The sequence below is a fragment of the Rhinopithecus roxellana genome, chromosome 3 (genome assembly GCF_007565055.1).
Source record: "Rhinopithecus roxellana isolate Shanxi Qingling chromosome 3, ASM756505v1, whole genome shotgun sequence".
Taxonomy (NCBI): Eukaryota; Metazoa; Chordata; class Mammalia; order Primates; family Cercopithecidae; genus Rhinopithecus; species Rhinopithecus roxellana.
The window spans coordinates 130,868,302-130,895,860 of record NC_044551.1 but is presented as its reverse complement, the minus strand read 5'-3'; the positions used below and the strand labels follow the sequence as shown (position 1 = coordinate 130,895,860).

At 35.4% G+C, this 27,559-nt stretch overlaps 1 protein-coding gene across 3 annotated transcripts in view; it reads right to left on the bottom strand.

Annotated features, from left to right (window-relative positions):
* Positions 1–27,559, bottom strand: part of MCTP1 (multiple C2 and transmembrane domain containing 1) — a 606,741-nt gene that overhangs the window by 140,087 nt on the left and 439,095 nt on the right. For all 3 annotated transcript variants that reach the window (XM_010380609.2, XM_010380611.2, XM_030927232.1), the window contains 3 exons: positions 27,107–27,208; positions 26,652–26,726; positions 24,539–24,658 (listed from right to left, as the gene is read on the bottom strand). In XM_010380609.2, coding sequence (XP_010378911.2) covers positions 24,539–24,658; positions 26,652–26,726; positions 27,107–27,208 — 297 coding nt within the window. The remainder of the gene's footprint in view (positions 1–24,538; positions 24,659–26,651; positions 26,727–27,106; positions 27,209–27,559) is intronic.

Sequence of the window (27,559 nt, the reverse complement as noted above, 5' to 3'; positions counted from 1 at the left end):
GGTGAAATCCCGTCTCTACTAAAAATACCAAAATTAGCAGGGCGTAGTGGCGGGTGCCTGTAATCCCAGTTGCTTGGGAGGCTGAGGCAGGAGAACTGTTTGAAGGCAGAGGCAGAGGTTGCAGTGAGCCAAGACCACGCCATTGCACTCCAGCCTGGGCGACAGAGTGAGACTCTGTCTAAAAGAAAAAAGAAAGGCCACCCTCCTCTTATATTTTATTTCATTCTGCTTCTTGAATGTTCCCTTGTTAATGCTGCCATCAGTGTTGGGAACTGACAAGGCTTTCCATTGTCATTCTTTAAAAGAAGGAGCTGGAGAGTTAAGGAAATTTACATTTTTTTCAACAAACATGGACATTTCATTTGTATTCATTTTATTAATTTACTTCTACAGCTACACTCATCCACTCTAGGAGTAATAAAACCTGTGGGTGCTCCTTTAGGAGCCTGCTTTTCCTTCTGGGCTTGTGGAGGTAGGGAATCATGAAGGAGGCAATGAAAGGGTAAGAAGGAATGAAGAAGGAATGAAGTGCATCAGGATGTCAGCCTCAATGGAATCCCAGCAGCTCCCCAACTGCTGGCTGTAGGAACACTTATCTGAACCTCCTGCACTCACAAGTTTTACTTTATATTGATGATTTTCTAAAAATAGATCTTTACTATTTCTTTCCCTTCCTCCCACACCAATTTGTGGTTTCTTTTTTCCATCTTTTGAGATGGTCTCCTTCTCTCTCTTTTTTTCTTTTTCTTCTCTCTCTTTATTCAGTTTTTCCTTTTCCAATTTACTATACATCCTTTCCTGGAAGAAACCCAGTAGGCCCTCTAGTTTGACTTCACATTAGAATAACCTGAGGGCACATAAACAAAAATTGACAAATGGAACCTGATTAAACTAAAGAGCTTCTGCACAACAAAACAAACTATCAACAGAATAAACAATGTACAGAATAGTAGAAAATATTTGCAAACTATGTATCTGAAAAAGATCCAATATCCAGAATCTATAAGGAACTTACATGTAGAAGCAAAAAGCAACCTGTATTAGTCCATTTTCATACTGCTATGAAGATACACCCAAGACTGGGCAGTTTATGAAGAAAAAGAGGTTTAATGGACTCATAGTTCCACATGGCTAGGGAGGCCTCACAATCATGGTGGAAGGCGAAGGAAGAGCAATGTCACGTCTTACGTGGCAGCAGGCAAAAGAGCGTGTGCCGAGAAACTGCCCTTTATAAAACTGTCAGATCTTGTGACACTTATTCACTATCACAAGGACACCATGGGAAAACCAGCTCCCGTGATTCAATTACCTCCCACCGTCTCCCTTCCAAGACAGGTGGGGATTATGAGAGCTACAATTTAAGATGAGATTTGAGTGGGGACACAGCCAAACCATATCACAACCAGATTAAAAAGTGGGCAAAGGACATGAACACTTTTTTTTTTTAGACAGGGTCTCACTCTGTCACCCAGGCTGGAGTACAATGGCATGATCTCAGCTCACTGCAACCTCCCCTTCCTGGGCTCAAGCAATTCTCCCACCTCAGCCTCCTGAGTAGCTGAGATTACAGTTACGCACCAGCATGCCCAGCTAATTTTTGTATTTTTTTTTTTTTTTTTTTTTTTTTTCGTAGAGACAGGGTTTTGCTATGTTGCCCAGGCTGATCTCAAACTCCTGGACTCAGGTGATCAACCCTCCTTGTCATTCCAAAGTGCTGGGATTACAGGCGTGAACACCGCACCCAGCTGTAAACAGACACTTTCTTTTTTTTTTTTTTTTTTTTTTTTTGAGACGGAGTCTCGCTCTGTCACCCAGGCTGGAGTGCAGTGGCCAGACCTCAGCTCACTGCAAGCTCCACCTCCCGGGTTCACGCCATTCTCCTGCCTCAGCCTCCCGAGTAGCTGGGACTACAGGCGCCGCCACCACGCCCGGCTAGTTTTTTTTTGTATTTTTTAGTAGAGACGGGGTTTCACCGTGTTAGCCAGGATGGTCTCGATCTCCTGACCTCGTGATCCGCCCGTCTCGGCCTCCCAAAGTGCTGGGATTACAGGCTTGAGCCACCGCGCCCGGCCCCCAACAGACACTTTTTAAAAGCATGTGGGCAACAAACATATGAAAAAATGCTCAACATCACTGATCATTAGAGAAATGCAAATCAAAACCACAATGAGATACCATCTCACACCAGTCAGAATGGCTATTAATGCAAAGTCAAAAAATAACAGATGCTGGTTAGGTTGTGGAGGAAAAGGGATTGCTTACACACTGCTGGTGGGAGTGTAAATTAGTTCAGCCATAATGGAAAGCAGTGTGGCAATACCTCAAAGAACTTAAAACAGAATTGCTAGTCAGCCCAGTAATCCTACTACTGGGTAGTAGGATTTATATTCCCAAAGGAATATAAATCATTCTATCATAGAGACACACGCACATGTATGCTCACTGCAGCACTATTTACAATAGCAAAGACATGGAATTAACCTAAATATCCATCAACAGTAGACTGGATAAAGAAAATGTGATACATACACAGCATGGAATACTATGCATCCATAAAAAGAATGAGATCAGGTCCTCTGAAGCAACATGGATGGAGCCGGAGGCCATTATCCTCAGCAAACTAACAAAAGAACAAAAAAACCAAGCACCACATGTTCTCACTTATAAGTGGGAGCTGAACAACAAGAACACATGGACCCAGGGAGGAAAACAACACACACTGGGGCCTATGTGAGAATGGAGAATAGGAGGAGCGAAAGGATCAGAAAAAATACCTATCAGGTACTATGCTTACTACCTGGGTAATGGAATTATCTGTATACCAAAACCCTGTGACAGGCAGTTTACCTATAATAACAAACCTACACATGTCACCCTAAACATAAAAGTTTTTTTAAAAAAGAATAACCTGAAGAGAGTTGGATTTGAGTTACCATGCCTCTGCCCTATCCAAGACCAATTAAACCAGAATCATTGAAGGGCAGACACTGCACTCTCTGTGTGTGTCTCTGGCATGTGTGTGTTTCTGTATGTGTGTGTGTGTGGTCTTCTAAAGCACCCTTGGTAATTCTAATAAGCATCCAGTGGAGTAACCAGTGGTTCTCAAAATACGTTTGGTGGACCGGCATCAGCAGCATCACCTGAAAGCTTGTTAGAAATGCAAATTCTTGACCCCCATTCCCACCCTACAGCATCAGAAAACTTGGGAGCAGGGCCCAGATTTCTGTGCTCCTAAGAGCATTCCAGGTGATTCTGAATCATGCTAAAATTTGCAAACCTTTGTGCTAGACCTCCGACATTTTGTTTTCTAATAAAACAGCATCAGCATAACCTAGAAACTCTACCCTTCGACTACTGAATTACACTCTGCCTTTTAACAGGATCCCCAGGTGATATGTATGTACATCAAAGGCTGAGAAGTGCTCTTCTAAGAACTTATTCAGCGTTCCATGCACTCTGCCAAGCAGCTGGCTCTTATGTTCTGACTAATCAATGCAACAATTACTCATTTCTCAATAGTGGAACCCATTTATTCTTTCAGCTGTTAAAAAAGAAACAAAGTTGATCTTCCTGTGTAGTACCTGCTCTAAGTCTTTTTCTATACTTCAGTTTCTGTTCTAAGGGTATTTCTACATCTTCTGAGAAAATGAAAAATAAAAGGTCAAATTTCTGATATTTTACTTAGCTCTGAGATGTATCTATCTCAGTCCTCTGGAAATGGGATCTCTGAGGCTTGACAGAGAACAAAGATGGATTCTTTGCCTTTTGCCTGTCTCCCACACAAAAGAATGGATCTGGAGAGATGGCGGGGAGGGGTAAAAATCTTTATTGATCAAATTAAGAAGCAGCAATGTGGGTAGTTGTGTGTGTGTGTGTGTGTGTGTGTGTGTGTGTGTGTATATATATATGTGTGTGTGTGTGTGTGTGTGTGTGTGTGTGTGTTGGGGGTATAAATTAGAGAGGGAAATATCCCTACCAAATCAAGTTCATCACCCCTCAGGGTAAATTCCTGTTGTGAGGATGCCCCAGATGTTTCTGTAACAGAGGAAATTCTGTTACTTCTTACGATGATCTAAAACTATGAGAACCAGTATAATGGCAAAAGATCACAAACCCACCTGCTCAAGCACCTGTTTTCCACTCTTCTGTTTTCATCTGCAACTTCAGCCTCATTTAGCTCAGATAAGACTGATCTCTTGAGACTGCAGGTCCTTCACCTGCTTGGTATCATCCTAAGCCTTGGTTTGGGGAGGGGGTGGTGAGCAGGTGGAGAGGAGGGCTGACAGATGATCTACATTTGTAGCTAATAGAAAGAACATTTTCAGAGTTGCAAAGAGCAAACTAAAAAAATAATGATTTAAAACTATTCCTGAATCTGATTATAACCAACATGTAAATCAGCTACACTTAATAAAGGAATATGTCATTAATTTTTATCACCAGAATGTCTTGTAAAAATAAATATCTAAAATCAAACGTGTAACATTAAGAAATAAAGAAGGCTCTTTCCCCATTAAAGTTAGCTTTCTTGTCACAGTGTCTGCCAGACTCTTCAAAACCTCCAAGTCACTCAAGTTACTTATTTCTGAGCTTTCCCCTCACCCTACAGCCTTGGGGGTCAACCTCGGAGAAAATGCCTTCTCTATCTAACCACTTAAGATGTGAATATTTGTTGTGAACCAGCTGCAGCTTTAGTAACTACTGATCCATGGAATCAAAGCCTACTTACTTTTCACAAACAATAAGCTCTTCTTGTTCCTGAAATTGCACTCTGTAACTTTCACAGGTATTATAAGAAGTAGTCATGACGGGTTCCAAATGCAATAACAGACATAAGTTTCTTATGATGATTGAATTAATTTCAAATTTCAGAAAAGTAAGTAGTTGAAGTTTTATTAACAAAGGTGGTTGCTGATGACATACAATTTCTTGAACTGTGGGATAATTTCTGCAAAATAAGATGCATTGTATTGCTAATTTATTGGCAATACATAAAACTATTTTATAATTAAATGATTTGTCTGAATTTTTATTTATTGCCAATAAATAATTTGTCAATAAATCAGCAATACAGTGCATCTTATTTTGCAGAAATTATTCCACTATTCAAGAAATTGTATGTCAACACCTGAAACTTAAAATACTAACAATTTGAAATATGCTGATATAGTTTTGATAAAAGGTTAGTTCTATTCCCTCTTATCACTATAATTTAACTATGATCTTCCATATTAAGAAATACAATCATTCAGAAACAATTTGTTCAAAGGATTCCTGAAATAAATGAGGCTCAATTTTCTCAAAGTCCAATGGGTTCTTTGGTAGCAAAGGAATATATGCAGGAATGGGAGTTTATAATTTTTTTGAACTCCACAAAAATATACTAGAACTAGACACTCATCGGTGTGAATTAAAATATATTGATAGGATTTTAGTGTAATTAAAACTTATTTTCCTTAGTAACATGATTATAATAAAATATAAACTTTTTCATAGGTACTTTATTAATTGGTATTTCAATAGTAATAATAACATGTTAATAGAACAAAACAAATACTTTATTCTGGAAGTGATTATTATTTGGGTGCTAATTAAACCTTTTCTAGTAGGACTAATGAATAAATATGTGCTGCTAATTTCTTCTGCCAAAAATGTTTTTTTTTTTTTTTTTTTTTTTTTTTTTTAACCATTATTTACCATCTAACTCCTATTCATCCTCTAGGGCCCAGCTCAAATATCTCCTCTCTGTAGCCTGCTTCCATCTCTGTCTCACAGGGGTCAGGTAGTAAGCAATTTGGAGTTCCAATCTAGAGCAGAGCCTGGCAGCTGAGTAGGTACACAGTCGAAGGGTTAAAGGAAGGAATGAAGGAACAAAAGTGGATCAAAATTGGACAGATAGCCATGTTAACAAAAAGAGGACCAGCTTTCTGAAATACATCAAAAGTTATAATCCTACAAACATCATGTACTATTTTCAACCCATGAAACAGAAATAAAGGTACTTTTTGATATGGAGCATAGGCTCTGCAATTGTTGAATACAATGCTGTCAATAATTCCAAAAAACTGCTGCAAAGAAAAGAAGGAAATTCTTTGCCATTTAAAAAATACACAAGCAATGGCACTTTGCAGCAATTATTTGAATATAACTAGTCACAATAACAATGCTGGTTCTTTTGGCTTTTAATTATTCTTCACAGAAGTAAGATTAAATAGGTCTAAGCTGGTAAAGGCTCTGAGATGGTAACAGCATGACCTCATTGCATGTGAGAGGGTAACTGACTTCAGAAGCATGCTTTTGTAATCTTTGCTACATAAGTACTAAAATGTTATTCTCTATGTTAGAAGATTTGTGGATTAAAAAATAAATCTGAAGGGCTGTATGAAAAACAAAGCATTACATTTCAGAAAGAGGCCTCATGATTTTCAAGATTCCAGGGTATGCACCCAACCATTCTGCGGTCTCCCACCTATATAGGGTCACAATGCAAAGTAAAGTCACCTCTGAGCAAAATTGTGAACTTTAAGGCCCAACAACTGCATAAGTAATCGGTAGGCTACAAAGATCACAGACCATCATCAAAGTCTGGAATTTATGCAAATAACGCTGCTTACATTTAACGGATCTGTAATGGTGCAAGCTTTTCCAGTGCCAGTGAGTAAATGGAGAGCTTTTGTGATGCAAGATTGCTACCTACAGGCTAAACTGCAGAATGACATACAAGACAATTAGCATGGAGGAGGAAAATAGGTAAACAATTTTATATAATGGCATGTAAGTTATTTACAGACAAGTTGCTAAGCCCAGGAACATGTAAAGACTGCATACTACACACTAGGATATGGATTGACAGTTTTTGCTTTAAAACTACCATCTAGTTTTAGAGTTTTGCATAATTTCCCTTTTTCTCTTTTGAAGGTTTCTTTTCTTTCTGAATAATGTACATTGCTTTTCTGAAGGGGAAACGTTTTTCTCTCAATAATGTATTATAATACCTCTAAATCTCTGTAGATTCTCCATGTAAATCCTACATAGAATTAATATTGATAATTTTAATTGTTTTTGGTAGAGTGATCAATCACAAAATTTGGAATTAGTTTCCGTGGTTTGAACAAACCTCGTGAGGCAGCAGTTGTGGGGGAAGGGTACAATGTATACTACATAATCCCTGACTCCACATAGCTTTCAAAATGTATTTGTTCAGAACTATCTACATGCAATATTTAGAGTAATTTAGAGATAATATATTTTTAAACTATTTCTTCTTTAAGAAAATATTGAATACTTTGGTTAGGAAGCACAGATACTAGTCCATCTTACAAGAAAGGAATTTGATTTTCAGTGGCAAAAATATATCGAATTAACACTGAATTCTCACTAATCTATAAAACAGTCCACATTTTATGAAATATGCTGAGTCACTTTAAAAATGAAAATCTTTAAAACTATAAGGCAAGTTATTAGAAATGCATTTTCCCTTCAATTATAAAGAAATTCCAACTCTTAAGAGAGTAGGTTTCAAAACTGAATAATATATTATGGTTAAAACACATCAACAATCTGTCACTCCATATGCACAAATAAACATATCCCACTATCACTGCACATGCCACAAATGAGGCCAACACAACATCTGAAAAGGTAGAGCAAATTCTTCTTCACAGTGTTAGAGATGCTAAATAGCACTGGCAACATTTTTAAAGATATGCATAGAGGAACTTTACCCATCTTTAATATTGCTACTTATACAGTTTAAACATTCTGTTTGCCTATCTGATAAAGATGTTCCACACATCCTTAATTTTAAACACAATTTAGCACATGTTCAGATTGCATAAGGAAAGAACACTATTCTTTTACTTGATTTTGGTTTTGAATAATAAACATTTTAATTATATTTTTGAAATATTTAGAAGAAACGTAGATGAAATTCAATTAAAGAGGTCACATATAACAAAATCATCAAAGAAAAGGCACTTATGAGAAATACATATGCAAGTTTATTCTGATTTATAGACAACTGGACATTGTTCAGCATGTCCCTCAACAAAAGTATGAATTTTAAGCAATTAGGTGATGTAATAAATGTGTGTAATAGAATCCATATGTTTATAAGTAGAAGTGGTGGAGGTATTAACCTACAGGTGTTTTCTTTCCCTACTATTGCAGTCTCATGAAGAGTAAATGTTTTATATATGGTATTTAATTGTACATAATCATAATATAATTATGTAATGATTAATGATCTCAATTTTATTTTAATTAAGTAGGTGATCTTTTTCATAGAAATAGTTCTCTATAATTAAATTGTTCAGCCGAAATTTCAATAAACATTGAAGAAAGAACAACATAATTTGTAAAAGCAGATTCATACACGTTTTCTGTCAAATTAATATTTAATTCATCTAAAAATACTTTTCTTCCCATATAGTTCTGAGTAAATTATATTGTTACTTTTCCAACAGATTCATATTTTGTTCAGTCAGTACAACTGTGAACAGAATTAGTGAAAATGTTTAGAGTGTATGAGAGAATTATTAATTAAGGGTAAAAAGGTTTTTATATTGCCCTCTTAGGCAACAGAGATTTTAAAGACCTTATTATTATTTACCTGGGGCAAATAAATCCATGTGGAGAGCCCCCAATTCTCCCCATAACATAATCATAAACCATAATAAGGGGTAAGAATTTTCCTACTGCATTTTAGATGTTTTAGGAACAAAATATAAAACTGAATAAGACAAAAATTGTGTTAGGGTTGGAGGATACTTATCCTAAGGCTATCTATCAAAATCAATGAAAATTATTGATTGAAAGAAATAGTGTCATTATTCTGTTGGTGTAATTTTAATGCTCATAGCAAGGTTTTGGGAAAATTGCCCATATATGTAACAAAACTATTTTTCTTAGCTTGCAGACTGTATTTAACATTTTAAAAATGTATCTATTTTTGTTGTTCTCATGCTAAATATGAACAATTCCTAAAACTAAATTCCTATTATCAGTATGAATTATAGACCTGTTAGGTCTCTTTCTAGCAAGGGATGTTACTTTTATCTTTGTTACAGTCTCTGCAAAACTTATTGGGAACATACTTTCAGAAAATGCCAGCCTATAAACTTCACTAAAATAATTTTCTTTATAAAAGCTTCGTGATCTTTGGCATTGTTCACTATTTTCAAAGCCATAAAAGAACAGATAACAAATATATGACTCACAAATGATCAATTATGAAAAATAATCTGGTTCAGAAAGCTGCACTAATGTAAAAAGATGGATCACTTGTCACAAACCAATAAAGGCTATTGTTTGTGAATCCAATATTTGATTTTATCATTTATGTTGGGCAACTTAAAATGATTTTTAAACCACATTACTTTTTGAAAAAAAAAATTGTTATAAAGGTGAACACGAGGGTTGTGGGTAGGTGGGGCGGGGGAGAGAAACCAGTTGTAATCTGTCATCCTTGAAACAATTTATATTCTTACATTGAATTCAGCCTACAAATCTAAATCACAAAGACTTGGTCAGTGAGGATGGATGCATTAGAAAGGACTCTCCTGTGTTCCAGAGAATAGATAATAGCAGGACTGTTAGTATGGCTTTGATTTTATCCTTTCTTTTCACGTGCTATTCTGATGGCTGACAATTTGCAGCTATGATGTTTCATTATGCAGAGAAGGTTCAACTGTGTGTTTTTAAGCCAAGTGTGGCTTGTTACACTTCTTAGGCAGGTAGCTGCTTTTGCTTACTTTGTATTGCATAGAGAAAAGCGCAATGAGGTTACCCAGCCCAGAAAACCCTTATGACAAATTCTCATCCAGGTTGTTTCATATTTATCATCTTATAATGAAAGAAGAGGTACAATTTTCATCAAGAAGGACATCCCTGTGAGTGGCTAGAACAGAAATTTCCTACCTGGTGTTATCTGAGGGCTACTCTACTGCTCTACTTGCTCTCTGATATCTCAATTACAACCTTTTACACCCTGCTTGTACGTAAGAACTTGGATGCCTAAGGAAATGAGAAATACTCTGTCCACAAGGCCGGTGATAAAACGTGCACATGCTATTTAGGCGTGGCCCTATTCCCACCTCTGGATAACAGATATGATCATCAGATTAGCTGACATCCTGAAAGTTGCAGGGAACAAGTCTTAAGGGACAGGTGAGTTTCAGTGACGTGAAATGTGGTAGACACAGGCAGATGGTGGCAGGGACTGTCATGCAGATAGTGGAGGTAGTATCAGAATAATGACATGCCCAGACAGGTGTCTGGGAGGTGGACTGGAGGAAGGTGAAGATGGGATGGGTTTAAGGGTACAAAAGTAGTCATATTCTAGAGACACTTCATCTATGGGGCTTTACCATAGATGATTTCTCCCTCCTTACTCAGTAAAGAAATACCAGACATTATGAAATAAACAAAAGAAAGGAGAGCCCCAGGGCTTAGTTACATATGCCAAAACACAGTACGAAAAATTAAATGTCAAAAACCTGGATCAACCTCTAACAGCTTGTTTAAGGTAGGGGTCATGAATTTTGCTTGAGGTGGGGATCATGAATGTTCTTGGAAATATTCCTACTTAGAGTCTGAAAAGAAGTGAAAATGAGGTTGGGGAATGGAATAATTGAGTAACTATTCAATTATGGCAACTGCTGGCTAATGAAGACCTATTACAAGCAAGTTTTTAATAGAAAATGTGCTAATTGACTAGGTTGGAACTTAGAACAAGCATATGGCTAAGATGTTTGATTACCTAGTCTGGTTCCATGTCAGTGATCAACTATAACACTGTAAAAATGAGTGTTTCTATGACAATTACTGAGCTTCCAGACTAAGGAGTGGGTGACCAACTTGAGGGATGAGTTTCTCCAATAAATAAATAAAAATATATGATCCATTAGTCCCCATACTGTGTGATCTGGAGGCTCCTCAGGGGAAGTATGCTTTTTCTTGTCCCTTACTCAAAACATTCATCTTACTTTCAGCATTGGCAAAGCTTAAATCAAATTCTTATGCAAATAATATTTCATAGGATTTGTTTTTTAATTGGAAAGAGTATACAAAGTTATGAATCTGATTTTCTATAAAAGTGAAACAAATCAACACAGTCCGACTAGGTCTAAGCCTAGCATTCAATCTCGTTAGAGACTTGAATCATTTCTGTGGTTTCTGGATGGAGCAGTCTCCATGTCAAAGCCTACCTAGTAACTTTCAGGAGATGGGTGTTTCATCATCCACAATTTCAGACAAAAAAAAATGTTATTTTCCAATGTCATTCTAAACTAAAATTCTAAACGGTGTTTGATACTAAGGATGTAACCAAAATATTCCCCCTTATAACCCGTAACTCTGATAAGACTTCCCCCGGAAATATAATGGTTACATAGCCCTTGCATGGCTTTAACAAACCCCTGTTTTCTTCTTTCTGCTCCATACAATGTGCAGTCTATTTGCACCCATTCAGGACTAAATTACAGATAAAGTTACAGCAAATTTGTTTTCTCAAAAAAGCAGTCAGCCCTAATATCCCTTGAGTAATAAAGGCCTTGTCTTTCATTCAGAACTAGAACTGGCATAATTTTCTCCAAGAAACAAACTCTACTTCCTGTGACAATGAACCTGTTCTTAAAATTCTGAATGGGATACAGCTCAATTTGCAGGTGTTCAGGTATAAAGGTCAAAGGGCATTTGACCCCCCAACTGGCAATTGTTGCTGTGGTAGGTAACTTCAGTCTGCTAGTTATATCATTCTATTAGATAAGCTGCCAGAGTTTTCAGCTCTGAATTACTGAGGTAGGCTCAAGTGAATCAATAATTTATACAGATATATCTCATTCATTCTGATGGTATAAAGATACATACTAACAGCCTGCTGCAGCCACAGAACAAAGCCAGAAAGACATTATTTAAGAAGAAAGAGGGAAAAGGGAACCTGTTATCTATGCGAACAAAACCATTATGTAATCATGACTTAATGGCTTATTAATTTTATTTTTGAACTGTTTTAACAAACACTGTGATGAGATAAACAAGCTCTTTGCGAATCTCAATAAGGTTTCTCTGATGAATGTTAAGACAACATTTAAAACTCTCAGATTAATTTTAAAATAGAATGATATTTTATATAACAATATAATATAAACCACTGGAAAAAATTCATATACCTAAGAAGGTTCCACGAGCTAGCTTAACTAAATCTCTCAAATATTTTATTACTGAATTTCAGTATAAAATTACTTTTTAAAAGATGAGAATCAAATACATTTAGGAACTGTACACTAAGAATATTGTTAATATAGCCTTATGCTGTTAATCGTTACCTGGGGAAAATTATATAGTGTTTTATACACTAATACTATGACATTTTTATTAACTCATAATCCCTGTGCTAACAGTGGGACATTAAACAAGTAATAATTAAGAGGGCCGCAAATATTAAAAATGCCTACTCTAAAATTTTTCAATCATGTCAAAGGAATCCTCTAACATTCCTCTTCTATAAAGGAAAGCTTTTCCAAAAACAATGTGGTTACAATATAATCATCAATAGACCTAGATCACTTAAATCATATTTCCATAATTTCTGGTTATTGCCCTTAAGGATTAAGGAAATTCGCCATCTACAAACACAATAAAAAATATCTCCTAGAAGCTTTAATTGTAAACATTGACTGTTTCTTGACATATCTGGAAATTTATTTGAGGATAAAATGCATTAGAAGTTGGTCCCTTGCCAATTTTACCTCTTTGAGTTCAAGGCTGGGCTTTTGCATGGCATGGACACTTGAACTAATTGCATTCAGACTTGGTTTAGGAAGACTGTGTAAAAAAATAATTACAGCAGCAAACCCAATGAGAAGGGGGATAGCAATCAGAGGTAATACTCAGGTACTTTATACAGGAAAGATGGATAAATTATCTTTTATTTTCTAGGGAAACACCTTGGGAAATATGGCAAATAACAAAAGTCTAAAAGGAAATAAAAGCACGTGTGAGAGAAAAAGAAAGTGAGAGCAAGAAAGAGACCTAAAACAGTTGTGGCCTCTACCAAAAGCCTGAAGCCTTTATACGCGACACTCTGGGGCTGCCTGCTGCAACCAGTTAACATTTCTGGCCTTTCAAGAAAATATAACTAGTCCCTTAAAAGCAGAGAGAGGAAGGAAAAATAATGGAGTAACCCATTTCTGACAGTCAAGAGAGAAAGGAGAGAAATGTTCCCACACTGATCTCATTAAGATGACGAGAATAATGAGTGTGAATCTTATGTATGGATCTCACAGCAGATAGAAGAGGACATAAATGTATCCCCCATTCACCCTTTTATGATGCCTGATACACCACATTTATTCTCAGCTTCATCTGATACCACTGTTGGGGGTTTCTCTTACAATATTATAGCTTTAACTTCAAGTTTTGCGGCTGAAGTCATCTGTGTCAGCCACTCAACACAGCTTTATTGAGTGTGCATGAAAACGAGGGAAGATCTCTTAATGGCAAGTGAAATGCATTTTGAGCAGAACAGCCTGAGTTTATTTCCTGTCACTGGCTCTGGTAATGGATTAAAAATACTGACAAATGACATTTTTCAGTTTATAATCTGTTGTATTTTCTAGTTGCTTAAACTTAGGTTAAACATTCCAGCCAATTAGAAATAGAACCTAAGTCTTATTAAATATGTCTTCAGTACATTTTTGGAGAGCCAGGCATTTGTGACAAACGCTGATGGAACATTTTTTCTTGTGAATTACCTCCTATTCTTAAATCCAGTCTAGAATATTATCTAACAATAATTTTAAGTTAAATACTTTTTCATACTGATACAAACGTTGAAGGACTACATAGTTCTCAGAAACAAAAATCTATGTTGTTGTGGCCAAATATTATTCAAGTCTAAATTATCCACAGGTCCTTCTACTTAAGGATGTCAAAGCATTTCATACAGTTGATTTCTCTTTCTTCACTCCAGTATCTCCAATAGCAATAAATTTGTGCACCAAATGTATAGCAAACTATACCTCACATAACTTAAATAACAAAGTGGGCAACACCTTCCGAATTCAAATAATATCTCAAAATATGCCCAAAGTATTATTTCAGTACTGCCACTACTTTGTAAAGGAATATGCTATTCCATTCTGTCATTGAATTTTATGCTGGAATAATTTGGATCCATATAATTTTAAAGGAAATTTAGAAAGACAGCAATACAATGAAGCTGGGTCACCAGTTTTTCTAAGTAATTCAAATACACACACTTTTTCCTGGCATTTATTTAGTCTAATGAAAATTTAGGCCACGGACAGGTTCATCTTAGCTACCATTTAATCAATATAGATCAATATAGGTAGTTTAAGCTGTTTAAGCAACTCAGTGAAAATATATATTTGAAACCTGGGAAATATATTCTTAATGAGTCGGCATTTACTTTTGGGAAAACATCATTTATACTACTTGGAGGCCATATGATATTTCTTGTCTAAAATATGCCTTACTTAAACACACAGTGAACTCTTTAAGAGTTTGTGATTACTATACACACATCTCTGCAGTGCTTTGTGGAGCTATAGTGTGATGTGATTTCTGCTAACAGAAAAGTTCATCAAAACATAAGGCACACATTTATTACTTACACTGCAGGAATAACCCTAAGCACGTTGCATACAGACGTATTATATCAAGTCGGCAATTCTAGCCCTCCCAGATCAACACATTCCTTAACAGGAAATACCAAGGACCAGGAGTCCAATTTTACACTTAGAATGCTACAGGACAATGGCAGACACCTGGCTTCCCTTAACTAAGGACAATTTAACTTACAAACTTCACCTTTCTTCTCATCGTTGCTGTCTTTGAAGCTTCCATTACTAGTTATCGGGGGAAAACGAGAGTTACTATGTTAGCAAGTCATTTTGTCTCTTAACACTTCAGTCTCCTGACCTGTAAAACAATCTTTAACCTCCCTTCCAGTTGTACCATTCTATGACTTCATCTGCACCATTAAAAGCCCACACAATCTCCAACTTTTAGGCTCTGTATCCTTGCATTAGGAAGGTGCACTATCCTGAAGCTGGGTTTGGGTTAGATGGGTTCTGGCATTCCAAACACCAAGCCAGAATTCCACTGAATCTACTTTCTCCATGTGATGTTTCCATTCTACAGCTAGAACTCTATGAAGGGATCAGTAGTCTTTGTTAAGCGATTCTACGTCATGATCTATGACATTTCCACTGTGGAGAAATGTGTTCCGAGGTCTAAGCAACTGTCTTACAAAACAGACCTCTACATTTTGTTTGGAGGTTTGGAGTCTATATGGTAAACATTCCATTTTAACTACATATCAGCCAAGATTTAAGACAGAAATAGAACTGTGATAGAAGTCTGATACTCTGAGAATTAAAAAATGAAGGAAAAAGTGCACACTCAGTCAAGCCAGTAGAACCTAGGTTAAAGGGCTCTCTTAAAATGCCAGCCTCCTGGCTGAGGTGTGCAATAGGCTCTTGCCATAGAAGAACAAAACTCTATTTAAAAAAATTTAGCTGGGAAGGGCAGTGAGGGAAAGGGTAGAGCCAGAGGTTAACATATACGAAAGTATAGCTAGTAGGAAGAATATGTTCTAGTGTTCAACACCCGCGTATGGAGACTATAATTAACAACAATTTATTGTGTATTTTCAAATAGCTAGAAGATTTTGAATGCTCCCAACACAAAGAAATTATAAATGTTCGAGGTGCTGCTTATGCTAATTACTCTGATTTGATCATTACACATTGTATACATGTATGGAAATACCACACTATACCCCATAAATATGTACAATTATTTTGTGTTAATTAAACATAATGAAACCAAAACAAAAAGAATTTAAACGAAACCAGATATATACTGACCCTCTTTAAGTTTTCAATGTTGCTGCCTAACTAGAAAAAGAAAATGCAGCTATCTGAACTTTTACATTTATGAATTACTTTTCTGAGTGCTAGCCATTACTCTACTAATATCACTTCAAAATATAACACCTCTCTTATACAAACAGTATATTAACTTGTGGTAATTAATGCATTCCTTTTAACCTTGGTGATCTATTATTTTAAGTTCAATCCAAAAGATTAATTGACTAAGGGAAGTATTGTTTAATTTGCTGACATTTTATGACAACACTGGATGAAAAATTCTTGTTTCAAACATTTAAGAATTGCCTGAAATATGCTTGGCAGGAACTGTACAGAATGCCTTAACTATGGAAAATCCATGAAGATTACTTATATATAGGAACATGGGATATAAAACATCATATATTTACATATTACTGGTAAATTACAATAGTAAAATTTTTTTGACCTATGGTGAACTGGGTAACTTGCCATGCAAAACAGCCAGCAGAACAATTATCCTCACTGTTTTAAATCACTCTCCTATTATAAATCCTTTCCCCCTTCCCCAACACTTCCAATGAAGATCTAATAGGTAACTAAACCTAAGGAAATATATGTTTATATGTCTGACATAATATTCATTAAAAATATAAAGAGTAACTATTAGTTATAAATACAGTGCAATGTATGGACAAAACCCATCAAACCCTCATAATGAGAGAAGTCATCTTACTTAGTCCAAATTCATGTGGACTTCTGGACTTCTCCAACAGTGCATGTTTGGAATTGGGACAGAGAAGAAAACCCTCACATGGGTTTGCGTAAGAGGGAAGATCAAATTCTTCGATCTCTATAAAGCCAAACAAACACCTATCCTTTAATTGGACTCTAATGTAGTTAATAATTTTGTATGGAGATCACAAATGCTCTGTCTCCAGACTAGTTCTTTATGGGAATAATTTATATGATATGCAAACTCTAGAAAATCCAAACTAAACTTTACCACCAGGAGTATAAACGTAAATGTAGTTGAACTTGTATTAACCCTCATTTGGAGCATGCGTTCACAATGGGGTCAATGTGACACCCAAGGGGGTAAAAACTGGTTCTTGAGGTGGAGGTGGGGGGAAGCAACAGAAATCTGAGATGTTATAATGATTTGTGGCCCTCTAAAGCTGAATATCCCCTGACAAAATCTTATCCCTTAGTATTTAATCTCTCTCAAGTGAAATTTTTCTCCTTAGGGCAGTGAATAGGAAAAGAAAAATTGAGAAACACTGGTTTAAGATCAAATAAAGGCCACACTTTGTCTCTAAAATATTTTACTCCTGTCCTTAAAATGAGAGCTGACTTTGATTTCTCAAATCCAAATATCTATTTGCACTTTGATATGCTTTCTGTCTTTCCTTGCCTCTTAGTTTTTCTCTGAGTTTCTCTTCATTATTTCAGCTATTTGAACCAATAACTGATGACTACTCTGTTATTGATCTCTCAGTGTTACCACTTGCTGAGTGTTGGACCTCTGTCATCACAGCAAAGTACAAGACACACCACAGAGTCTTCACTCACAGACTCACCTGTGGCCAAGCCTGCTGTGTCTATTCCCAGTTCTTACTACAATTTAAAATATGATAAATGATGGCAAGAGAAAAGGCAAAGTAAAATGGGAACAACTTCCTTAACATTTCAGGTTAGCTTCTTGCTTGGTAAATTAACGAACACATTCATAATTGTAACAAATATCTGCACATCTAGTCAACATAGGAAAATTGGACAACAGAAAGCATTCTGCCTCTATTTCTTAATTTTTACCTGATAGAAAGGGGAATGAAAACACATGGAGAGTGAACTTAATGACTAAAGCATATTAATGGCTGGATCTCTGTTATAATTTACAACCCTACAGAAGAGTTATTATTCCTACTTTACATTTTGCTAACATAAATTCTATAATTAGATCATTTATTTAAACTTTTTTCCCTTGCAAAGTACTTTATTTCATAATATGTTGCAATGGAATATGGCTTGCCAATTTGCTCAGCATGCCTGTCTCTTACAATTAAAATCAAAATTGCAAAGTAGAAAATCCTTCAGAAGACAAGAACATTGGTTTAGGAATCTGGGGACAGGTAGTGAGACATCTCTGATTCATTATTTCATAATTTTTTGGTTGTTAGTCAACTCAGTTGTAAAATATTGACCATGTAACAATTTTTAAAGGGTCTTATAAAGGTCTGGGGGCTGAAACGACCAGAGAAGTAATGCAAGGAGGAAGTCTGAAGTGAAGTGGGGCAGCAGCCATATAGCCAGAAAAAACACACCGAGGCTTTGGTGTCTCCACCACTCCAGCTTTTATTGATAGCATCATTGAGGCACATGCGAAAGCTAATTCTGAGATTCAATATGGTATCATAATTATGCTGGTGATATTTGTTAATTTTTTGACTATAACATAGAACAATAGCACTATACCTGAGAAAAAATAAAATCGTTTTCTTTTCCTCAAATCACTCACAGAAGAAAAGTTTTCAAAATTACAGCATTCTACTACTTTCCATGTTAGAGGACAAAGGCAGAAGAGCAGGGATCATAGAAAACATGAGTATGACCTGCTACAGGGATTAAATTCTTCTTCTTGTAAATATGAAATAAAATCTAGGAGAAATATGCCTTTCAGAGAGTAGAAGACCCTGTGGCTTATGTGATTATCTCCCTCCAAAGAGCAGAAAGCCCTTTTGCTGACATCTATTAAAATAAACATAAAAGGACCTTGGCATCATTTAAAGAGAACGAAGCACTGATTTGAGCCAATTGTTGCACTGTAGATTTAGCAGATACAAAAACAAAACAAAAATAACTTCACAATTAAACAGGCCCACAAACTGAACTAGAGCCTCACTCCTCAGGAAGGATTAGAGAAAACGTTTTGTTCTATTATTATCTGGTTTGCTATATTTCCTAAGATTCAGGGTTGATTTTAGCCAATAGTGACCAAATCTGAAACCTAGCTCATTCGTACCTTATACTGTTTGGGGGCCTTTTATATCATTTCAGGAATTTATATGTAATGCACTGTGAAAGGCAACACTTAGGAAAACCTAATTTACAATTTTTCATGTAATTCTGGACAATGTTTGTAAAAAATTTCTTCTCTGGAGTTGAGATAAATTTGGGGAAAATGTACATTTTGAGTAGCAATTTGATGTACTAGCATGTCCAGATGAATTGGGTGCACAATCTATTTACTGTAAAGAAAATTGTGGCACGAGAAACTTCTAAGTGTCAATACTTCTTGACTCTGCAAAAGGAATTTCGGGCAACCTTAAAAATATATAATCTTTTAAATCAGTGAAATTTTATATAGGTTTTCTTCTTCCCTTACTTGCACATTTGTGAGAAAATGTTTAACGTAGCTTCTAAATTTGTATAGATTAAATTGGAAGTATTGTTTAGTAAGTGTGTATGTCAGGGGAAACATATATAAAGTAAGATGGGCAAAAAGGCTTAAGAGTTGATAATTACAAAATTTTAGGGAAATTCATGAGTATGACAGTAAGACCATCAATTGTAGATCATTTTGCCTTTGTACTTGTTTCTTTGGTTTTCAGGAGTACTTCTCTTTTGCTATTGTGGGGAAAGTAACAAAAGTTACATCTAGTACATTTCCAACTTCTCTGCTAGTGCTAAAAAAAATTGTAGCAATAACAACAAAAACTCTTCTATAAAAATCATTTGAAAATTGTCATAGACTTGAAGCATAATTTTGTTGGTGTAGTAGTACTATTATCTCTTAAATTTTCAGAATAGACATTTCTGTTGTAAACTTAAAGTGACCTTCAGTATGTTCAATGTAATTATCCTACATTTCATTGTGCCTTAATGTGAATATTAAGACTTAAACTACAGGTGATGAAGACATGCCTTTGTTTTCACATTGATACTTCTTCTTAAGCAATTCTCCCATTTTGATCCTTGATCATGAAAGCCACTTTAGATGTCCTTAGGGTTTGTAATAACTTTTTAAAAATCCATATGTTGTTTAATAGCAGCAGACTTTCTGCATGGGAAGGAAGTACATGATAAGGTGTCTGTAGGAGCCTATTGTCTTTGGTCATTGTAGTATATTCCCATTGCCTCTGCAAATCCAGTTCCTCCTCCTTTGCCGTGCTTCCTCCATTTTTTAAAAGAAATCATTTGGCTATACAGAGCTGCCTCATGTCATTCTTTGCATACATCATCTTTGTTTTTTCTCTCTTCCGCATAATGGCCCAGCTTTCTGGGAGTAGCTGTTGTCCCAAATATGATCCTTTACTAAAATGGGGATTGAATAAAGGTGGAGCACAAATTATCTGGAAGCAAAGGAAAACTAGGCATTTGAAAAGGACCCAGAAAAAAAAAAAAAACAAATAATGAACCAGAGTGGTTTCAATAAATTGCTGTAGAGGGAATTCTTGGTTTTGACACAAAAGGAACACATGAATACCAAGGAAAACCTAGGGAGAGAATCTCAGTAGGAAACCTGCCTCGTAGGCTGCTCAGGACAGAGGGCTGAAGTCAGTAGCCCTCCAGATCTGAACAGAAAGAAATGTATTTTATGACTAACAGTTAAACATTCAAACATGCCGTTTTTCGAACACAAGGTACTTTGAAGAGTTGACATCCCTTCATAATTCATGTTCATTGTTCCTCTAAGTAAAATATGTGTCTCCCTTTAGTTATTCTGTTAGGAATTGTACTTTAAAGGCAAGAGGACATTTTTGATAATGCACATCTTAAGACTTTTCATTAAAGTACCAAATTTAAATTCTACCTTTTTGTGCACTCTGACATTTTTGTCTGGCATTTTCATTAATTTTGCGACATACATAAATGTAGCTGAAATGTTAACTGATCAATACTTTGTCTCTCTCATGTAGCACTAGCACTCCGTTCCCCAAGGACCACACAGCAGAACAGAAATTAAATGTGTAAAATATCAAATGTTAATGTTAAACACAGCAGCACTTACTGTATAACGACAGAAAAGGCTAAAACAATTCCAAATGGACAGATGGTACCACAAATTATCTACAATCACATTTAAAGATTAAAGTTTGTCCTGTAAAATAATTCTTTGACGCACACTGAAGTGTGTCCTTTTACTGATAGCTCAGTTGTCCAATTATTTTTGTGCTCATTACAGTGAGAAATGACAGTACTGGAAAGAAAGAGAAAATGTGCACTCTTTCTTCCCCCATATTGCACCCACTGACATCCACAAGAACACAAATGTCTGGTCAAGAGCCTGATGAAAATTAGGCCCAATTTATGAGACATTTCCATGTCTACAATAGATGATTCCCAAAGACGAGCAGTGCCTTCTGCACTACACATGTCTGTGTTCATTCTTAGGCAGACAATATTCACAGTAAAATTTTAAAACCAAAAGCATTGCACACAAAATAAGCTCACGCCCAGAAACATGTCTGCTTATATTTTATCCATCACCTTCCAGACCAATGCCTGTCTCTAATACCATCAGCTGGCTTTGACTCTTCCCTATGGCACAGAGGTAGTGTTACAGAAGCTGGAACTGTCCTAAGCCTACATTTCTTATTCTCTCTACTTTAATTGACATAGTGATTAAAAGAAAAAAAAAAAGATTGTTTTTTACTTTTATTTCATTATTCTACATTTATTTTTGGACAATAAATTAGAAAAAAGTTAAAATAGAATAGAAAAAAGGCACTTAAACATTATAAAGTTTACTAACTTGGGCCTAAAACCAAGCCACATAATGATAGAAATGCCTGTGCTCTGTGAGGCGGTGGCATTTATAAAAAAAGTGGGCCAAGTAGAACTGGTATTATGATAATAGACCCATGATCTATCAACAGGGCATGATGGAAACAACGTGTTTGTAACAATGGGGTGCTGTTCATACCCTTCTCCTAATGGAAAGCTGTTCTTTTCAACAAACTGGCCTAATTTTAAATATATAACTTAATATCTATAAGATGAATGAATATCCCAAGTAGTTTTTGTTCAGAACTGCTGTGATATTAAAATTACAAGGTATATGTATTTTAAAAACTCTTTTAGAAAGGAAATAGTATCTGCTGTGTGGCCTTGGGCAAGCTACTTAACCTTTCTGTGCCTTAGTTTCTTCCTTCTGTATATTGGAAAACTAACACTACGTCATAAGGTTGTTGGGAATATTAAATTCACTAAAGCATGTAGAACAGTTCCTTGACACATAATAAGTACTTAACAAATATTAGTGGTTGTTTTTGTCATTATTGTGGAAGGATATTTTTATATTAGAACTTAATCAGAGGTTAGAATAAATGATTGATAAGGAATTATGAAGTAGTTTAGAATATAAATGGAAACTCCAGGAAAATGTGCTACAATAGTACTAAGCTATGTTTATCATGATTTAATAACTAGCTTCATTAGAGCAAACCCTTATTTATCTGGCATCACTGAAGAATGAGCTTTCCATATAAGAAAATATTTCAGCTTAACTGATTGGTTCATAGATTGGTCAACTGATTTTGTCAGCTATTTATACTGAGAGCTTACTAAGTGCTGGATACTGTGCAGGTGATGCTGGAGTACTAGGCTAAAAAGGCAGGGTTCCCATTCTCATAGAACTCCCAGTGCAGGTCTAATAAATGACATTTGGTTTTGTTATTAGTTTTTTTAATCACATTCAATAGAATGTGATTCAGAGCTTCTTTTTTTCCAGTGAAATACAGGTAATATTATGGGTTCTTCTCCAAAGTACTCTTACTGTGTGTTCACATCGTAGTTTGCGTTCTCTTTTTTCACCATCTGTGTCAGCAGGCCCTTTCCCACCTTTACTATGCCTGGTTCCCTCTTTTTTTTTTTTTTTTTTTTTTTTTTTTTTTGCAAACCTCTTGCATTCAGCTTGTGTTTCATAGGACTGAATCCGTCAGACACTGACTACCAGCTAAGACAAATACTATTACATTTCTTCTCCAGTGAAATTTGACCCCCTTACAGTCAAATCACTCAAGTAATATCATGTAAATGTACATAAATTGGTCAGAATTCCAGTGCTTGGGGTGTTTTTTTTTTAGAATCAAAAGGAAATTGCAAAAAAAATGGCTGCCATCTTGAATTTCATTTTACTCAAGTGACCTCCAGAAGTCAGAAGTTTATGAAGACTTACACAATACACTGTAATGCTAAAGTGTTCAAAATGAATGTTGCTGAACAAATAATACAATTATCTACATTTCTGTGTTTTCAAATTTTACAAACAGCTGTGAGGAATGATTTTGGAAGGAGTGAATCAAAAATGGCAGCACGATCTTTACAGGATAATTTTTTTTTTGCATCTGTTATATGACCCCATAGAACCTGGAAGTAATAGTCCAAAACAGACATAGAAACTCAATATCATTTTTTCTCATCAATGTCAAAGTACTTCCTGGCTAGGGAAAAATCAGAATAAAGTTTGTTTAATAGTACCACAATATATTTATTATGAGAAAGAGCTGCAAAAAGAATATTGAGAGAGACAGAGAGAGAGAGATTTTTTTTTTCTAAAACTTAACGACAATGACAATCTCTTTCTTTAGGGAGACAACAACACGTCTATGGGAAGCAGGCTGCCCAACTTTCTGGTAACTTACAACACAAAAGGACATACACACTCTTTGTTCCATGTGCTCAGACATTAATGAAAGTCTCATACAAGGCCTGAGAGGAAGACAGAGCTCAAAGTACTAAACAGATGTGCATACACTCATTTGAATGGTAATACTAAAATGTTGATTTGTTACTATAATTATGGCTCTTCTTGCAAGCCCCCATAATAAAGTCGTATTCTGCTAAACTGGCAACTATAAGGAAGCATAAGGTACTCATATTCGAACAGACATGAAAATAAAATAAAGGATTTCAAAAGAACCACTCTACTTAAACTTCAAACTGAAATCCTGAATAAACCAAAATAATGTGAGAGAAGAAAATCCCAGCTAAAGCTCAGAGCAAAGTATTCTTTTGGATAGTCTAGCTCTGCCAGTTGGTCTCATCAGCAGTTTTTAAATAATCAAAGTAAAAGGCCACAAGATGAACATATTAAAGGACTCTTTGGATCTATCGAATTCTCACTTGTGACTTCTTAAAAGCTAGAAATCTCAGAAATAATAAAACATCTCTTAAATAGGTCACATCCACTTCCAATTGAATCGCATGTTAAAGCATTACCAAGTAGCACTGGTAGCATTCTACTACCAACGATTTTCATATCTTGAAAAAAATAACTATAGAACAAATAAAATCAAATTGAGAATGGTCGAGATTATTACTATTATTATTTTTCACATGGAGGACTTTCCTTGGCTGTCCTATTGGGGTTTGGAATTATGCAATATGTAAAATTTTACTTTTTAACTGTCACAGAGAAAATGATACATTGGCTGAGATGTCTTGCGTTCCGGAAATCTGAGGGGGGAAAATGTATTCTTAGACTCAGACCTTGTACAATCCATCAGGTTCCTGCCCACGGCAAATCTGTCCAGTCAAGTCTTAAAATAGGAGTTTTAAAATGGCCACATCAACATAACTGTTACTATAGCCACAGAAACATGCAGCTCTGATTACTGAATTTAATGAATAACAATGTAAGTAATACAGTATGATCATACCACAAAAGCAGCGAGACTCCTTGGGGGTGAATCCCAATCAAAGCAACTATTAACGTAGTATGCAGCATTTACCAGCACCATGACACAACGTTTCATTCTGATAAAGTTTCTCAGTAGCAGCTGTAAGGAAAATGAAAATATTATTATAATTTGCAAGACTAAAAACCATCAGATATACTGCAAAATTCTTCAAGCTTATTGTGACTTAAAAAGGATTCAGAAAGTTAATAAAGTTACAAGAACATACCAAACAATTTGGCTCGCAAGTTAAAGAATTTATTTCTGAGAAAGTGAAAAGAACTGCCTTCTTAACTAAACACAATTTTTTAAATAATGTTAACATGTAGGTTGGACTACCTTTGCTCACAAGAAAAAAACATTCTAACAGACTAAAATTTATTTTTGCTACTTACATACTATGCACCTTTATTAATTTTAAACTCTTAAATCTTATTGTGGTTTTAAGATTCATCAAATGGTTTAATTTCAAGATATTTCAAAGTGAAGTTGGAATGTTTTTATTTAGGGTCTTATAGAAAAACCTATCCAGAATTGCTTTCTTATAGACAACAAAATGTTATCACCATTTTAGTAGAACTCCTCCCATTCTTACTATCATATTGTCTATCTATCTATCTATCTATCTATCTATCTATCTATCTATCTATCTATCTTCTATCTATCTATATCTGTAACTCTCCCACAAAAAATTTAACCTATGTTTTCTCATTATTTTTTCATAATTTTGCAAGTAGGGAAAAATGTATGGTAACTAAGTGCTTTATAAAATTTCTTATTAAAACAAGCATATGAAAATTGATATAATTAGAAATTAAAATTTAAAATTAAGGCATGACTACAACGGTAAAAAAGAATAGCCCATGTATAATTTGATGGTTCAAAAAATTACCATAGCTATATTAATAATTAGAATAATTATACGTCTGCAAGTTAACATTTTGTTACTTCCCAATATACTTCAACGCTGATCTAATATTTTAAAGAAGTAGCTATGTAAAGTTTACTGAGGTCATATACAAAAAAATGTGTAAATATAGATACATGTATGTGCATGCCAGTTTTAACAAGTTGCTAAAATTGAAATGCCTTGCTGGCAAAGTAGAGTCTATCTATTAGTTTTCCTTCTTTGCCCCTATCACCTTACATTAAGAACTACTTTTATTACTTTTATGTATAATTGCGGTAAAATGTTATTTACATGTCTACTTAGACATTGCATTTGTAACTCACATACTTCCTTTAAACAACCAAATACTCCATTGTTTTGCTGAATTTATTAGATTAAAAGTAAAAATATATTTAAGCTTCTAATATTACAAAAATTATTAAATATTTCAAGGCACAAATATGTTCAGCAAACTTTTTAGCTGTAACAAATACATTTTAGTTTAGCCCTTGAATCAGATGTAAACGTTTTTAAAAGGGGTGGTTTAGCACTTTTTAAAAACTTGATATTAAGTCTAATTTAAAATTATAAGCAATAGATATCAAGCTCAATTTAAATTCCCTTCATGATAGAAAAATCAGATTTCCTGAATCTGACTTTCTTAGCTAAAAACAATAAAAGTTTACTTCTGAAAGATCATAGTTAAAATCTAATTAGTAGGAAGGTTTCCCTTAGAAGATGGAGCCTCCTCGCATCTGGATTAGAGGGAAGAGCTTATGCTGGGCTCGCTTTACACACACCTGCATCATACCTGTGGGTGGTCTGGACATATATTTGAACCTCGGCTTTTGGTGTTCTCATTTACACATTCCATGCCAATCAAATTGCATTTGATGTTCAAAATGATCATTCTTTTGCTAACGCATGAATACATATCCATTAAATGCATCACCTACAGTATCCCCTTTCCTTTATGACCACCCCCATCCAATTTATTAGTTTGGTATTGTCCTTGTTTGATCTTTTAAAGAAAGGAAGGAAGAAAGAATCAGAAAGAATGAAAAAAAGCACCATTTTCTATAAGTAGATGATCAAAAATTCCAGTCTTCCCCCCTCCATACCTTTAAAGTTTATTTGAATTTACTTAGATGTTTTACAGATATAATCAGGTCTTCCCAGAGGGATTAATCTTTTCTTGCTTTTTACCTGTTTAGAGAGTCTGTTTTCCTCTTCAATGTACTTCTGTTCTTTGGGTATTAATGTTCGTAAGCTGGCTTTCACCTATACATCAACATATGTGTCTGTTATGGATTAATATATTACAAATGTTTACACGTTTTTCACGCAGTTCAATTTGCAATAATTTCTAAAGTTTCAAAGTCCTGGCTGCTGTGCTCATAAAATATAAATGTATACAGTTGCACATGCATGCGCTTCCCTTTCTTATGCCGGCAGACAGCGGCCAGAACACAACCGCAGCAGCATTCGCCAACTATAACAGAAAGTGTGGGTGTGCCAGGCAGTGGCAGAAGCGTATTCTCCAGGATACATCAAGGTTTAGAGAAAATGAGGAATGACAGAAATTCTCTACAAATCAGAAACAAAAGCTTTCATGAAACTGAACTCTTTAGCAGTACAAAAAAGCCAAAGTTAAGACTTACAGCATTAAAAATCACATCTATTTCAAGATAGATGACCCCCTTTGTTGGCCCTGTCAGCTGCTTGTTTTTCAAGACGTAGGCTTTCTGTTCACCATTTTGAATCTGCGGGAAAAGGACATGACAGCCGTCTGTCTCGCGGTCTCCACTGAATACACTCCCTCAGTGACCTTTGACCCCCAGCTGCTGAAACTGACAGAGAACCCAAAACAACTGTGGCAATTCTGACAAGTACCTGTTCATTACCAGGATCAAGTCTGTCAGGAAAAATTAACTATCATGGGATTCAACATGGCCGTGAATTGAGTATGTTAAAATTTTTAGTGTTCTTATTACAGACCTTGGTTGAGAAATGACAGACACAAAGCTGAGAGTTTTCTTTTCTTTTTCTTTTTCTTTTTTTTTTTTTTCCGTGAGCAAAAGCAACACAGAACAGTGTGTCAGGTGAATAAAACT